The 16,758-nt window shown below is 33.1% G+C and overlaps 1 protein-coding gene and 1 pseudogene across 1 annotated transcript in view; both read left to right on the plus strand.

Annotated features, from left to right (window-relative positions):
* BRIP1 (BRCA1 interacting DNA helicase 1) overlaps positions 1-16,758 on the plus strand; it is a 159,549-nt gene that overhangs the window by 132,807 nt on the left and 9,984 nt on the right. The window contains exon 17 of the mRNA XM_039885832.1: positions 3,164-3,276. Coding sequence (XP_039741766.1) covers positions 3,164-3,276 — 113 coding nt within the window. The remainder of the gene's footprint in view (positions 1-3,163; positions 3,277-16,758) is intronic.
* LOC120621121 (histidine triad nucleotide-binding protein 1-like) lies at positions 7,077-12,629 on the plus strand (annotated as a pseudogene).

The raw sequence follows: 16,758 nt of genomic DNA on the forward strand, positions 1-16,758 counted from the left end.
GCTTTTACTTCCCACATCTTTGAGGTCAAATACATAAAATACTCTTTGAGACTAAGGTCCATAAGTTCAGTACCTATTGAATCTCTATTCTGTTTTCTTTTATGTATTTTGTCTCAGGTCTAGTAGTTAGTTCTTCGATCCATTTTGAGTCAATTTTTGTGTATGGTGTCAAATAGCAGTCTAATTTTACTTAACTCCTTGTTAAATCAGGTTTTTGGGTTTTTTTGTTGTTATTAGTGGAATGAATTCTTTATATATTTTGGATACAAAACTTATCAGATATATGGTTTGCAAATATTTTCTCATGTTCTGTAGACTGTCTTTTTATTTTGTTGATTGTTTCTTTTGCTATGCAGTAGTTTTTAGTTTGATGTAGTTTCACTTGTCTATTTTTGCTTTTGTTGCTTGTGCTTTGGGTGTCATATCTAAAAAAATTATTGCCAAGACCAATGCCCAGGAACTTTTTCCATTTTCTTCTGGGGATTTTATGATCTCAGGTCATACATTTAAGTTTTTAATACATTTTCGATTGATTTTTATGTATGATGTAAGATAAGAATTCAGTTTTATTCTTTTGTATGTGACTACCCAGTTTTTTAACCACCATTTCCTGAAGAGATGATCCTTTCCCCATTGTGTATTCTTGGTGCACTTGTCAAAGATGAGATAACTATATATGCATGGGTTTATTTCTGGAATCTCTATTCTGTTCCATAGGACTATATGTCTGATTTTAGGCCAGTACCATATAGTTTTAATTACTAGAGTTTTGTAATATAGTAACAATACTAATTCTTCCAATTCATAATCACAGGATCTTACCATATATTCATGTTTCTTCAATTTCTTTCATCTTATAGTTTTCATTGTAAAGATCTTTCATCTCCTTTGTTAATTTATCCTAAGTTTTAGATTCTTTTTGATGCTATCGTAAATGGGATTGTTTTCCTAATTTTTTTTTGGATAATTTGTTGTTAGTGTATAAACATGTAACTGATTTTTGTATGTTGATTTTTATATCCCGTAACCTTAATAAATTTGTTTAGGAGTTCTAACGGGTTTTGTGTGTGTGTGTGTGTGAAGTCTTTACAGTTTTCTACATATAAAATCATATTGTCTGCAAATAGAGATCATTTTACTTCTTCCTTTCTGGTTTGGAGACCTTTTATTTCTTGTTCTTGCCTAATTGCTCTGGCTAGCACTTTCAGTACTTTGTTGAATAGAAGTGATGAGAACGGCTACCTTTGTCTTCTTAATCTTAAAAGAAAAGCTTTCAGCTCTTCACTATCAAAATAATGTTAGCTTGTCTACTGTGAGCTTGTCTACTTGGCCTTTTATATTAAGACACACCTCTTCCATGCCTAATTTTGTGAGAGTTTTTTTTTTTATTATAAAATGATGTTGAATTTGTGAAATGCTTTTCCTGCATCTATTGAGATGATCATATGATTTTTATCCTTAATTCTGTTAAGTGGTATATTAACATTTGTTGATTTCTGTATGTTGAACCAATCTTGTGTCCTGAGGATAAATCCCACTTGATCATGGTGTATGATTCTTTTAATATGCTGTTAATTTAGTTTGCTGGGTTTTGTTGAGGATTTTTGCAACTATGTTTATCAGGGGTATTGCTCTATAATTTTCTTTTGTAATGTCTGTATCTGATACTGGTATGAGAGTAGTACTGGCTTCTTAACATAAGTTTGGAAGTGTTCCCTCTTCTTCAATATTTCAGAAGAATTTGAGAAAGGTTGGTGTTAATTCTTCCTTGAATGCTTGGTAGAATTCACAGATGAAGCTATCTGGTTTTGGGCTTTTCTTTGTTGGGAGAATTTTTATTACTACTTTAATCTCTTTACTTGTTTTAGGTCTGTTCAGAGTTTCTATTTCTTCATCATTTAGTCATTTGGTAGGTTGTATGTTTCTAGGAGCTTATCTATTTCCAGATTATTAATTTTTGGCATATGATTATTCATAGTATTATGATCCTTTGTATTTCTGTAGTATGAATTGTAATCTACTCTTTCATTTATAATTTTGAGAGTTTTTTCCTTGGTTAGCAAAAGATTATCTGTTTTGTTTATCTTTTCAGAAAACCAACTCTTAATTTAATTGATTTTTGTCTTTTTTTTCTGTTGTCTATTTCATTTTTCCTGCCCTCATCTTAGTTGTTTCCTTCCTTCTGCTAACTTTGAGATAGTTATCTTTTGAGTTACTTTTTCTAGGTATTAAGTTAGGTTGTTTATTTGAAATCTTTGTTTTTTCTTTTTCTGTGGATTTCTTCTTTAACCCATTGGTTGTTCATTTGTGTTAATTTCTCCATATTTGTGAATATTTCCATTTTCCTCATGTTATGGATTTCTAATTTCATACTGTTGTGGTTGAAAAAAGATACTTGATATGATTTCAGTCTTCTTAAGTTTCTTAAGATATATATTGTGGCTCAACATATAATCTATCCTGGAAAATGTTCCATGTGTACTGGAAAAGAATGTATATTCTGCTGCTATAGATTTAAGCCAAATTATAACAATAATTACATTAAATATGAATGATTTAGACTTCGCGATTAAAAAGCAGTGATTATCAGACTGCATAAAACATAAAAGAATGAACTACCGATATACTTTTCAACATGAAATGAATTCCAGAATTATTATGCTAAATGACAAAAGACAGACACAAATAATTACATGTCGTATGATAACATTTACATGGAATTCTAGAAAAAGCAAAACAGAAAGCAGATCATTGATTAGCAGGGTCAGCAGTGAAGGAGATTAACTGAAAAGTGATAGGAGGGAAGTTTTCAGGGTGCTGAAAATAATCTACATTCTGATTGTGATGGTGATTATAAGACTATACATTTATCAAAACTTACGTTCCATGTACATTGAAGTTTTGTGAATTTTATTGTATGTAAATTATTTCTCAATACAACTGATTGACATTGTCACACAGGACATTAATTACGTACATGTAGGAATTTAGGGAATGTAAGGATGAATAAAAATGTTTTGAGTGAACTTAAACAAATTTAGTACTGAAAAACAAAATCTCTCTACCCTAATAAAATGATGTTTGAAATGTTAGAAGTTAATATGATTTTTTTAAATGAGCTTTAATTATTTACTATATTTTTAATATGTTTTAAAATTATTAGGTTGAACTAAAGCGACGGTACAATGACCAGCATTCAAAATTGAGAGGTCTTTTACCTGGTCGTCAGTGGTATGAAATTCAAGCATATAGGGCCTTAAACCAGGCCCTAGGTAGGTAAGTGGAGTAAAATTTAATGTAAATGTTCTCGTAATATTATTTGTGACCAGGACTATATGTAGAGCTGGTATTGCTACTTTATTCCTTACAATAAATTTGGTAGAATTTCTTTTTCCTAGAAACATAGGAGCTGGTTTGTTTTCGATGACGGATGTCACAAGTGAAAGTTGAAAAGAATCAACGGAATAAATGAAACCCAAAACAAAACTAAAAATTTGCTAAAGTTAAAAGATGTGTTGATTGCTTAAACAATGAATGTCACACAAAGGTGTTCAGTAAATATAGAAGTTTACCATCAAACAAAATTTTTATCTTGTGACCAACCATCAGAACTTAGATGATGATGATTTTATGGGTAAAACGCAAACTACTCAAGAAGGGTTAAAACAAACCATGCCCATGATACTAAAGAATTAACACCAACTAACAATAAAGTTTAATTATAATACTTTTTTTTCTAAGCATTTCTAGTTCATTAAGATTTGTACTTTGTGGAACTAGTTTTTCAATCACCATTTTATCTCATAATTTCATATTGTAGGACACCACCATTTAACTTATAACCACTATAATTATTAAATTTTTAATAATCTAATTTAATATTTTTTATTCCATGTTTATGAAATTGTAATTAGTTTAACCATTTAATAATTGTTTTTCCAGTGGGGCTGTAAGGCATTCAGATAACTCAAATAACACTGGTGAAGAGTAAAATCATGAAAACATGACCATTTGACATATTTTCAGTTCAGTCAACCATTATCTGACCTAGCCAAATTCAGAATTTAGATTTTTGCCAAGTATTTTGTTCACTCACATTAGCCCATTTACACATAAGCAGACCAGATTGCATTTGAGTTCAGATTTACATATAGCTGATGACATAGGACTGCAGCAGCTGGATATAAGTCCCAGAACACATCACCCTCTCTCCTCTCCATCATTTCAATTGCTATTCTGTAGGTGTTTCTCTTCAAACTTAATGATTCAGTTCTGTGGTTAATCTACTGATATGGTTAAGCTGTTGCCCTTCTCTGTCTAGAAATTCCATTGGTACTTGGCATCAAGTTGCACTGAAAATTGTTCTTGAAGAATTTCATCTGCTTACTTTGTCCCTGTTCATTGACCTGTTTTGTTTCATTTAAATTTTAATATTCAGCAAATATTTTTTAGGGGAGCCTAAATATATATTTAAAATTATTGACTTTTAGTTACACTGTACTTAATTTCGAGAAGATAAATATTCTTACCTGTTATTTTTTCCTTTTAATATAAATAATGCCTTGAATTTCAAGAAACCATTGGAAGCAAAAGTAGAGTTATGTGCCACACAGCAACATTTCATTCAGCGACAGACCACATATACAACGGTGGTCCCACGAGATTATAGTGGAGCTTTCCTGTAAGAAATGGAAGGATATGTGGTTCAGGAGGAATTTTTTTTTCCCCTGACGGGAGCAATATCTGTGGAGCTTGGCAATAGATTCATTCCTTCACACTTACAGCACCTTAATTTCGAGTGCACAGATTACATCCCAGTGAGTCAGCTACTAATCTATTTCAGTACAGAGGAGCCTGTCCCTCCATCCCTACATATTCAGAGGGCATTACAACCTCCCAGATCTAGCTTTATGGTCTTCAGAGTAGATTTCTCTAAATTCATTGCTGAGGATGTAAGATTCTGTACAAGGACACAGGTCCATCCATAAGAGCTATCTTAACAAGAATTAAGTGCCACTTTAGTAATAGCTTTCTGTAGTACTGTAGAGCCAGCCTGTCTCTGTACCTTGGAAATATTTTCAGGTCGTAATAATGTAAAGCATAGATAGGTTTTATTTCTTGCATCAGTTCAATGCCAGAGAAAGTTCTTTGTGCCAGATAGGATCAATGGAACCAAAAACAAATTTCCAAAGTCAGAATATTGAGTTCTCAATTCTTCACCCTTTCCATATTAAACATCCTCTTTTTTTTTTTTTTTTATGAACACCATACAGTTCCTAATCTGACCATCACTTCAACATGCAATAGCCAAAACCACATTGCCATGGCAATCTCCTATGTTCCTCTCCATCTTGATTTCTTATTCCTACTGATCCTTAGGTCACCTTCCACTCCCTACTGACAGTCACTGTTATGGTGATCTACACCTTACCCAACTAGTTTCTTCTTGATATTTCCAATTAGTCCAGTCCACATCCCTGTTCATGGAGCAGCACTGACAGCTTTGTTATACTATTTCTGACCCTGTTGGAAGAAAGCAGGGGTAGGGTTTTGGGGTTAGTGTTAATAAAATCTACAGTAGTATACAGTAATGTCCTAGGCCTTCGCATTCACTCACCACTCACTTGCTCACTTACTGAATCATCCAGAGCAACTTCCAGTCCTACAAGCTCCATTCATGGTAAGTGTCCTGTATAGGTGTATCATTTTTTATCTTTTATACCATATTTACTGTACCTTTTCTATGTTTAGATACATGAATATTTATCATTCTATCACAATTGCCTATAGTATTCAATATAGTAACATGTTGTACAGGTTTGTAGTCTAGGGGCTAAAGACTATACCCCATAGCCAAAGTTTGTGTAAGTGTACTTTTGATGTTCATACAGTGACAAAATCACTTAACGACACGTTTCTCAGAATGTATCCTCGTCATTAAGCAATGCATGACTGTGCATTTGTCTTTTACTTTGTCATTTATAAACCTTTTCTGCGTATACCATTGTGAGGGATGAAATTGCTTGTATGACATCACATGGCTACTAAATGGGCCTTAACATCTTGGCCCTGCCTACTTTTGAAACTTGAAGACCTGTTTTTTCATCCTTATCCCTTACTTCTATTCACCGACTTTCTCACTATTAAACATAATCTCACTATTAAACTCAAACATGCCATATATTTTCATTATTCTCTGCCTTAGCGTACAAGCTACCATACAATTATTTTGGCAAGTTTACCAATCAGAACCTAGTTGAAAATCATGTCCTTTATGAAGACTCTTTTTAATTCTCCAACTAGAGCTATTTATTCCCTAGGAGACCCATAGCATTTTATACATTATCTCTATTATAGCATATATCTCATTGTATTATAATAGCCTGCTTATATTTCTGTCTCCTTCCCTAAACATGTGTTATACATTTTTGCATACTCAGCGACCAACTATGTCTCAGGTTGGGATACAGATGCTCAATTAATCCTGGTTGAATCAGTGAAAAATGCCATGTTCAGTGCTTTTCTTACTATACCATGTTGGCCAGAGAGCTTCTAGAGCCTCAAAATATACTTTTCTAGAATTTCATAAAAAACAACTATAGTTTTAGTACGTTATTAATTGAAAAATGGGGAGCCCAACTGTTGTACTGATTTTCAGGGAAACGATATCAACTAGTAACAATTTATTATAAAGAAACATGTCCATTTAAAACTCAAGTGAATGTTCTTGAAATCATTTTTCCTGATGATCTTCTCTAACAAGGGAAACAAGTAAAAATAAACAAACGAGACTATATCAAACTAAAAAGTTTTTACACAGCACAGGAAACTGTCAACAAAAGTAGAAGACAACCTACTGAATGGGAGAAGATCTATGCCATTGATAGGACTAATAAGGGGTTAATATCCAAAACATATATATATACAACTACACACCAAAAAAAAAAACAATCTAATCAAAAATGGGCAAAGGACCTGAATAGACTTTTCTCTAGAGAGGACATACAGATGGCCAATAGACATATGAAAAGATGCTCAATATCACTAATCATCAGAGAAATGCAAATTAAATCACAATGAGCTATCACCTCACACCTATCAACGGCTATCAAATCAAAAAACAACAGATACCAGTGAAGATGTGGGAAAAGAGAAACCCCGTGCATTGTCGGTGAGATTACAAATTGCTGCAGCCGCTATGGAAAACAGTTTGGAGGGTCCTCAAAAAAATAAAAAAAATATTTAACTACTTTGTGACCCAGCAATTCCTCTTCTGGATATTTATCCAAAGAAATTTAAAACATGAATTCAAAAGGTATATGCACTCTCATGTTTACTTCAGTGCTATTTATAATAGCCAAGATATGCAAGAAACCTAAGTGCCCATCAATAGACAATTGAATAAAGAAGATATGGTACGTATATACAATAGAATATGGCTCAGCCATAAAAAATAAATTAAATCTTACCATTTGTAACAACATGGATGGACCTAGAGTGTATTATGCTAAATAAAATAAGTCAGAGAAAGACAAATACCATATGATCTCACTTATATGTGGAATCTAAAGAATAATGAACAAACAAAATGGAAACAGACTCATAGATAACAGAAAACAAGCTGATAATTGCCAGATGGGAAGGAGATTAGAGGGTTAAGTGAAAAAGGTGAAGGGATTAAGAATTACAAATTGGTAGTTACAAAATAGTCATGAGGATGTGAAGTACAGCATAGGGAATATAATCAATAATATTGTAATTACCATGTATAGTGCCAGATGGGTACTAGACTAATTGGAGGGATCACTTTGTAAGTTACGTAAATGTCTAATCACTATGCTGTACACCGGAAACTAATATAAAATAATATTGAATGTCAACTCTAATTGAAAATAAAAATCATCTGATCTCGGACGCTAAGCAGGGTCAGGCCTGGTTAGTGCTTGGATGGGAGACCACCTAGGAAGACCAGGTGCTGTAGGTGTTAAAAAAATAAAATAAATAAAAATAAATAAATAATAATCAAGTGAATGTATATCCTTTGCTAAAACTCATAATGTGTATTGATTGACATAAATACACATTGATGTATATTGTGCACTCAGGAACTCTTATAAGGGATATGTCTAATGGGTCTAAAGTAAACAGAAACAAATCGAGTTTAAAAAAGTGTTATTTTTTTTTTAAGCCCACCTGGGACTACTAAAGTATTTGAAGTAATATAAGTCCATGAAATGTAATAACAGCCTTTGGGAATGTACCACATGGTTTTGTGAACAGGTTACAACTGCACTATGAGTTTCTTAACAGGTCTGCTTTACTAAAAGTATAATCTTTGTTTCAAGTGGGCATAATTCATGTGAGCAAGGCAGTATGAAAACAATGGGAAAATGAATGGATAAAACCTTTTTCTCTGAACTATTTTGTTAACTTAATTGCCTTTCCACCATAGGACACTTTAAACATAAACTGTAGTGGAATCAAAATAGAGTGGCATCCTGACTTTTTATTGATTTTGAACACTGTTCTATAATACTGACAATATCCATCTTTCCATTCTGCCCACTTTTATGGTCTGATGCCTTGGAACTTATGGGTTACTTAAAAATGATGTCAAAAAAGAATGTCATATAAAATTTAGATTTTTAAAATCTCTGTGGAAGAATTGAACATTTTTGTTAATCTTCACCCTCTCTTAAAATCCCATGATAGTAAAGTAATAATATCAAATCTACAAATTTAAAAGGAGTGGGAGAGGGGACAGTGACAGATGAGATTTCAACAAATTCTGACCACTGGAAAACAGATGAATGATTGATTGATTAAGCAGGCAAGAGAAAGCTGAAATTTAAATCCACAGTTGTGAAAGTGAAAGTTAACAAGATCCTCCAGATTCAGGCATGGAAAAGCTTAGGACTTGGGGCACTCTAAAGTTTCAGTTAAAGGTTGGTTGCAAGGTAGTATAAAAAAGTAGTTAGCCCCCTCCCGCACCCAGGTTTACTCTCTGGAGAGATTAAACTATAGTTTATATATTTTTCAACTTCAGGTACAGCCAAGGATGCTATACCTGTAACCCCCACCCATGTACACAAAACTGCCAATCAGTTTTTCAGTGCCTTACTCTTAAATAAGTGCATAGAGCCTTCAGATATTCAAAGAAAATCTGTAACATGAAAAATAGAGACCAAAACAATAGCAAAACAATACCAACAAAACAGCAGGTTGGAAGAACTTTTAGAAAACAGAAACAGTTCAATAGAACAGGAGTTGGCAAACTTTTTCTCTAAAGAGCCAGACAGTATATAGTTTAGGCTTTTTATGCCACATACAGTTTGTGTCCATATTCTTCTTTGTTTTTTCTTTAACCCTTTAAAAGTGTAAATGCCACTTCTACCTCGTAGGCTGTATAAAAATAAGATATAGGCCAGATTTTCCATGGGTTTGCCAACCCTGGATAGAAGAAAACAGAGAAAAAAAGTATCAGTAATATTTATAGAGTGGTAAGATAGTGCCGCCATGAACGAAAATAAGAAAAAGCTCCTAGATATTAACATGATAGCAACAAATTTTAAATGCAGAATTGGGCTTAGAAGATAAAATTGAAATTTCCCAGATTAAAAAGAGAGATAGAAAATAACTAGAAAATTAGAGGATCAGTATGCAAGAGCCAACTTCTGATAAATAGGGATCTATATGAAGAGACTACAGAAAACAGAGAAAAGAAAGATGTCAAAGAAATAAGTAAGAAAAATGCCAAGAATTAAAGGACATGTTATGATTGAAAGAGCCCAATCAAGCACCAGTAAAGGGGGAAAAGCTACAAAGCACCTCGCTGTGCAGTTTCAAAGTACCTGAGGTAAAGGTCCTAAAACTTTCTAAAGAGAAGAAGACAGGTCTCATACAAAAGTTATGTGAATCAGACTTCTTGAAAACAACACTATAAGCTAAAAGATAGTTGAATATTATCTTCAAATTTGTGAGGGAAATTTTTAATTTAGAATCTAAGTTCTATACAACCCAAGTGATTTATAAACTGTAAGACAGAAAAAGCCTTCAGTGTGCAATGACCTGAAGTGTGCTTCAAATGCACACTTTCTCAGCATGTTACTGAAAGATATGCTCCATCAAATAAGAGAAAATTCAGAAAGGAATATCAAGGATGCAGGAAACTGGAGTTTCAACCCAGAAGAAAGGAAGAGAATTCCCAAAACAAATCAGGAAGGGAAGCTCCCGGATGACAGCTGTTCAGCAGTCCCATAATAGTTTAAATTGGTTTCTGAGTGAGAAGAATACAGCTGTGGCAAAGTTTGGGGATTAATTAATAATAGAAAATTAAGCAAAAAAAAAAAAAAAGAAAGTTATTAACTTGAGGGAAGACAAAAAAAAAGTCTTGTGCAAGAAGGGAAATGTAATAGTATGTGTGCCATGTAACTCACTTGAAAATGGTAATTCACTGAATATTGATTTACACAAGAATTGTGAAATAACTCTATTAGAGGGGAGAGGTGATGAAGTATCAGTGATATAAGATAAACACTTTCTATAAGAAGAGTCAATACATGATTTCTAAAGGTCAAAAACCAAGAAGAAGTAGTAGTAGTAGTGGTGGTAATGGTAGCAGTAGTAAAAATATTTTTTAGAAATATGGAGGTAAATGACCAGAACTACTGATAAATGAAAATCAACATATAAAAATTTCTGGGCTGCAGCTATAGCAGTACATAATGGGAAATTTATATCATTAAATGCTTAATTTTAAAAAGAAAGGTTCCAAATTAATACACTTCTACCTTAAGAAGCTAGAAAAAGAAGAGCAAGTGAATGTAAGCAAACAGAAAAAAAGGAACTAAAGGTAAGAATAAGGCTACAATAGTAGATGAGATCACTAAGGCTCAGGCTGCCCGGCCTGGTAGTGTCACAATCTTCGAGAAGATCATTCACAAGCATATCTGAGCCAAAATCATTTTTGAAGGTGACCAGTGTCTTGATTTCCATGACATTTCCCTTCAAGCACCAGCACATATTCTAGTGATACCCAAGAAGCATATATCCCAGATTTCTGGAGCAGAAGACAATAATGAAAGCCATCTTGGACATTTAATGATTTTTGGCAAGAAATGTGCTGCTGATCTGGGCATGAGAAGGGTTACTGAACGGTGGTCAGTGAAAGCTCAGATGGGGGACAGTCTCTCTATCATGTGGATCTCTGTGTTCTTGGAGGTCAGCAGATGAATAGGCCTCCTGGTTAAGCATGTTTTAGGGATAATTTTGCCAGTGTATGAACAGATTGAGGAAATAATTTGAAAAACCTATACACAATAAAAGATCTTGTTGCATGGTCTGAAGAAAAAGAAAGTAATAGTATAAATCAATGAAATTGAAAACAAAACAATAAAGGAAATAATGAAACTAGAATATCAATTTTAAAGAGATCAATGAAATTAACAAACCTCTAGGTAAATCGTCAAGGAACAGAAATAAAAGCCACAAATTACCAATATCTGGAGTAAAAGAGGTAAAATTACTGCATATACCTTAGGCTTTAAAAGGATAATATGAGGAAAACTCTATACACATACATCCAACAACTTAGATGAAATGGACTAGTTCCCCAAAACCACAAATTACCAAACTCAAGATGAAATAGTCCTAATAGTTCTCTATCTATTATAGAAGTTTAATTCATAGTTTAAAACCCTCTGAAAAAAATCTTCACCTAGATTGGCTCACTGGCAAATGTTACTAAACATTTAAAGGAGAAGTAACACCAATTCTATATGCTCTCTTCTAGAAAGTTTACAGTAGCCTTAAATCATACCGAAAGCCAGCAACCTCCCAGCCACAAGAGGGGCTGGATCTTTTTCTTGGGGAATTGTCATTATGGAACCTGTTTGGTGATTCCCTGGAAGACCCATTCACAAGGCTGTCTTCATTTGACTTGGCTCAGAGCTCACCCAGGCCATTGTTTCCTGAAACAGTGAATGAAAACTGGGGCAAATAATAGGCTAACTAAAAAGCTTAAAGGAGAAAATGGGAAATGAGATGTCCATAAGGGGCTTTAAAATTTCTGACATATTCCTGGGACTTTAATGGGCCACACATATGTGTAGGACCAGAGATGTGAACATGCTCAGGAAAGACCTGAGGAAGCCTTAGGCTGTCACCTCTGGCTGACCTTGAGACTTCTCTGAAGCAGGAAATGAAGACTAAGGCCAAGTTGTTACTTGCCTGGCTGAGGATTGAAAGCATGTCCAAAAGCATGTGCAAATCTTCTTGGCAAAGAATGGGAGACACTGGTTTCAGATGTGTAAGGAAATCTGTCTAATTATTAACTGACCACAAAGTTGACCTAAGAATGGTCACACATGACAGAATAGAGACTTTACAGAATTACTTCAGAAAAGTCACAACCACCACAACAAAAATCCCTGAGGAGGGAGAAGAATCTGAGTTCCACAGTTTCCAAGTTATATTATTTAAGATGTACTATTTTCAACAAAAATTATGACATGTGCAAAGAAGAATGTATGCCCAGTAAACAGGGAAAATCAATCAATAGAAAATATCTTTTAAAAAGTCCAGATATTGTATTTAGTATGTAAAGCTATTTTATTTTATTTTATTTTATTTTATTTGTAAAGCTATTTCAAATATGGTCAAAGAACTAAGACAATTATGTCTTAAGAAACTAGGAAACTGAGAGTGATGTCTTCCCTAATAGAGAATATTAAATAATGAGATAGAATTTTTAAAGAAAGAACTCCATGAAAATTCTGGACTTGAAAAGTACAATAACTGAAATGAAAAAAATCGGTAGAGCTTCAACAGCAGTGCAGCAAGAAGAAGAAAGAATCAATTTAATTAAAGATAAGTTGATTGAGATAATTCAGTCTGAATAACAAAAAGAAAAAAATGAAGAATAATGAACACAGTCTTAGGACCTGTAGGACTTATCAAGCAGACCAATATACACATAACAGGAGTCTTGGAAAGAAAAGAACAGAAAAAATATTTGCAGAAATAGTGGCTGGAATCTTCCCAAATTTGGTGAGAAACTAATCTACACATCTAAGAAAATCAGCAGACTCCAAGTAGTTTAAGATCAAAGAGATTCATACGTAGACATGTCATAATCAAACTGAAAAGACGAGATCTGGAAAGCAGCAAGAGAAAAACAAATCATCACATATAATGAATCCTTAATAATTTTAGCAGAGTTTTCATCAGAAGCAAAGCAGGTATTCAGTACAGAGAGCAGGAGGCAGTGGATTAACATATTCAAAGTGCTGAAAGAAAAAGACTGTCAACCAAAACTATATGTGACAAAACTATCCTTCAGAAATTAGGGAGAAAGCAAGACTTTCCCATAAAAACCGAGAGAATTAAACTCTAGAAAATTTGTCCTACAGAAAACACTAAAGGGAGTCCTTTTTTAGGTTGAATTGAAAGGACACAAGGCAGTAATTCATATCCACGTGTAGAAATAAAGAACATCTGTAGAGGCAATTTTAAAGGTAAATATTTTTAAAAAGCAATATAAATGTGTTTTTAAAGCTCTTTTTCTCCTATCTGATTTTAAAAAAAAACTGCATAAAGCAATAATTTTAAATCTGTGCTGATAAGCATTGTCTTACGGGTCTCCAAGATCACCCTCAGGTTCAATATTTCACTAAGAGCATGATAGACTCAGCATGTATAGTTGTGTGCACACCCAGAATTTATTACAGTGAAAGGATACCAAGGAAAAATCAGCAAAGAGAATAGGGACATGGGCAAAGTCAGGAAAAACCAGGCACACAGGCTTCTAAGGGTCCTCTTAGTGTAGTGAAACAGACGCACTTCATTCTCCAAAAATCAATTGTGGTAACGTGTGAAATACTGTCAGTCAGGGGAGCTCATTAAAGTATCGGTGTCTAGTGTCTTTTGGGAGTGTTGATCACATAGGCAATTTTTGCCTAGCACTTCCCAGAAGTCCACTTTTAGAAGCAAAGTGGATATTCAGTATTAAACCATATTGTTTGCACAAACATTTTTGACACAGTGAGCCTCTCTTATCATTCAGTGATTGGAACCCTCCTGAAATCTAAGTTCCTAAATACCAACCAAGTGCTACCTTGTATGCATGGCCTTTCTAGGGTTAAACAGTTTTGCCCGCTGTTTTAACTCTTTTCTTCAGTCATACAGTGTTTAAATAAGGTAAGGCGTTTATTATAACCTTCAAAGCAAACATTAATAGCTCAAAATAATAAGAAACAAGATAATTAACATGGTACATAACAATATCTATTGTACACAGAAGAAGGCAGTAACGGAGAAATAGTGAAACAAAAAAATTAGAAATATAGAAAACAGTATAGTGGTTATTTGCAAAATAGCTAAGTAAATCCTACCTTATTGATAATTGCATAAAACGTGAATGGATTAAGTACTCCAAAATCCAAAGATTGGCAAATGGATTTTTTCTAAAGAAACATGATCCAACTATATGCTCCCTGAAGAGAAACACTTTATTTAAAAAACACAAATAAATGAGGATAAATGGAGAAGGAAAGACATACCATGCAACAGCAAACAAAAGAGAGCCTGATTGGTTATACTAATATCAAACAAAATAGACTTTAAGACAAAAATTGTTACTAAAGACAATATATATTTTATAATGATAAAATTGTCACTCCAGCAAAAATATATAATAATTATAAATTTATAAGCAATAAACAAAAGGACCTCAAATTGTATGTAGTAAAAACTGTCAGAAATAGACAATTTGACAGTTATAGTTAGAGACTCTAATACCTCACTTTCAATAATAGAAAAATTAGAAAACCAACAGAAAATGTAAGTCTTGAATAACACTATAAACCAACACTTACAAACCTAACAGATCTACCATACTTCACCCTATAACAACAGAATACACATTTTCCCAGGTGTTCATGGCACATTCTTCAGGATAGACCAGATTTTAGGCCACAAAATAAGTCTCAATAAATTTTAAGTGGTTAATATTGTAGAAAGTATCTTTTCTGATCACAGTGGAATGAAACTGGAAATCTGTAACAAGGAAAAATGAAAAACTCACATAAATGTGGAAATTAAACAACATACACTCTTAACTAGTGGATCAAGGAAGAAATTGCAAGGCGATTAAGAAAATACCTTATGATGAATGGAAATGAAAACACAGCATACAAAATTTTAAGGATATAGTGGAGGAAGTGCTCATAGGTAAATTTATAGTTGTAAATGCCTATATTAAAAAGATCTGAAATCAGTAATCTAATGTTTTACCTTAGGAGTTAGGAAAAGAAGGGCAAACTAAACCCAAGGCAAGCAGATCAAAGGAATAATAGAAATTACAATGGAAGTAGAGAATAGAAAAAACAGTAGAAAAAAACCAGGGCAACAAAAGGTGTTTCTTCAAAAAGATCTAGAAAGTTGACAACCTTTAATTAGACTAAGAAAAAATGGAGAAAGGACTCAAATTACTAAAATTAAGAATGGAAGGGACATTGCTACCGACTACAGAAATATAAAATATTATAAAAGAACACCTTGAACAATGGTATGACAACAAATTTGATACTTAGATAAGTTGGACAAACTCATAGAAACTGTAACACAAGCTATTGAAACTGACACAAGAAATAGAATGTCTGAATAGATTTATAACAAGTAAAGAGACAACAATTAGTAATCAGAAAATTTCTCACAAAGAAAAGCCCAGGACCAAATAGCTTCACTGATGAATTCTAGCAAAGATTTAAAGAATAATTAATGCTAGTCCTTTACAAACTCTTAGGAAAAAACAGAAGAAACATGTACCATCTTATGAGACCAGTAATGCCTGATGCTAAAACCAATCAAAACTATGGAGCAATATCCTTACACCTGTAGATGCAAAACTCCTCAACAGAAAAGTAGAAAACTGAATCCAGCAACTTACTAAAAGTATTAAACGCCATGACCAAGTGGATTTATACCAGAAATGCAAGGTTATTTCAATGTCCAATCAATTTAGTTGGCTCAACTAAAATTAATATAATACACCATATTATTAGAATAAAATACAGAAGCCACATGATCTCAAGATGAGAAAAAAGTATTTGACAATATCCAACATATTTTCATGATAAAACACTCAACAAAGTAGGAATAAAAGGGTACTTCCTTAACCCTGAAGGGCATCTATGACAAACCTGTAGTTGATATGCCTAATGGTGAAAAACTGAAAAATTTCTGCTTAAGTTTGAGAACAGATGTTCTCCCTTACTACTTGTATTCAATGTTAGAGATTCTAGACAGGGAAATTAGGTAAGAAAAGTACATTTTTGAAAAAAGCAAAATTATTTTTAAATTTTCAAATCACATGATAGTCTACATAGAAATCTTAAGGAGTCTATAAAAAATAGCTATTAGAGCTAATAAACAACTTAAGCAAAGTTACAGGATACATATTCAGTATACAAAAATCAATTGCATTTTTGTACACTAGGAATGAACAATCTAAAAATAAAATTAAGAAAATTTCATTTATAATAACATCAGAAAGAATAAGATAGTTAGAAATAACTAACAAAAGAAATGCAAGACTTGTACACTGAAAACTGCAAAGCATTATTGAGAAAAATTTCTAAATAAATGTAAGTATTCCATGATGATGGATTGGAAGAGTCTCAAATTGATCTATAGATTAAATGCAATCCCAACCAAAATCCCACTGGATTTATTGCAGAAGTTGAGAAACTGATCCTAAAA

This window comes from Pteropus medius, unplaced genomic scaffold (genome assembly GCF_902729225.1).
Source record: "Pteropus medius unplaced genomic scaffold, Ma_sr-lr_union100, whole genome shotgun sequence".
Classification (NCBI taxonomy): Eukaryota; Metazoa; Chordata; class Mammalia; order Chiroptera; family Pteropodidae; genus Pteropus; species Pteropus medius.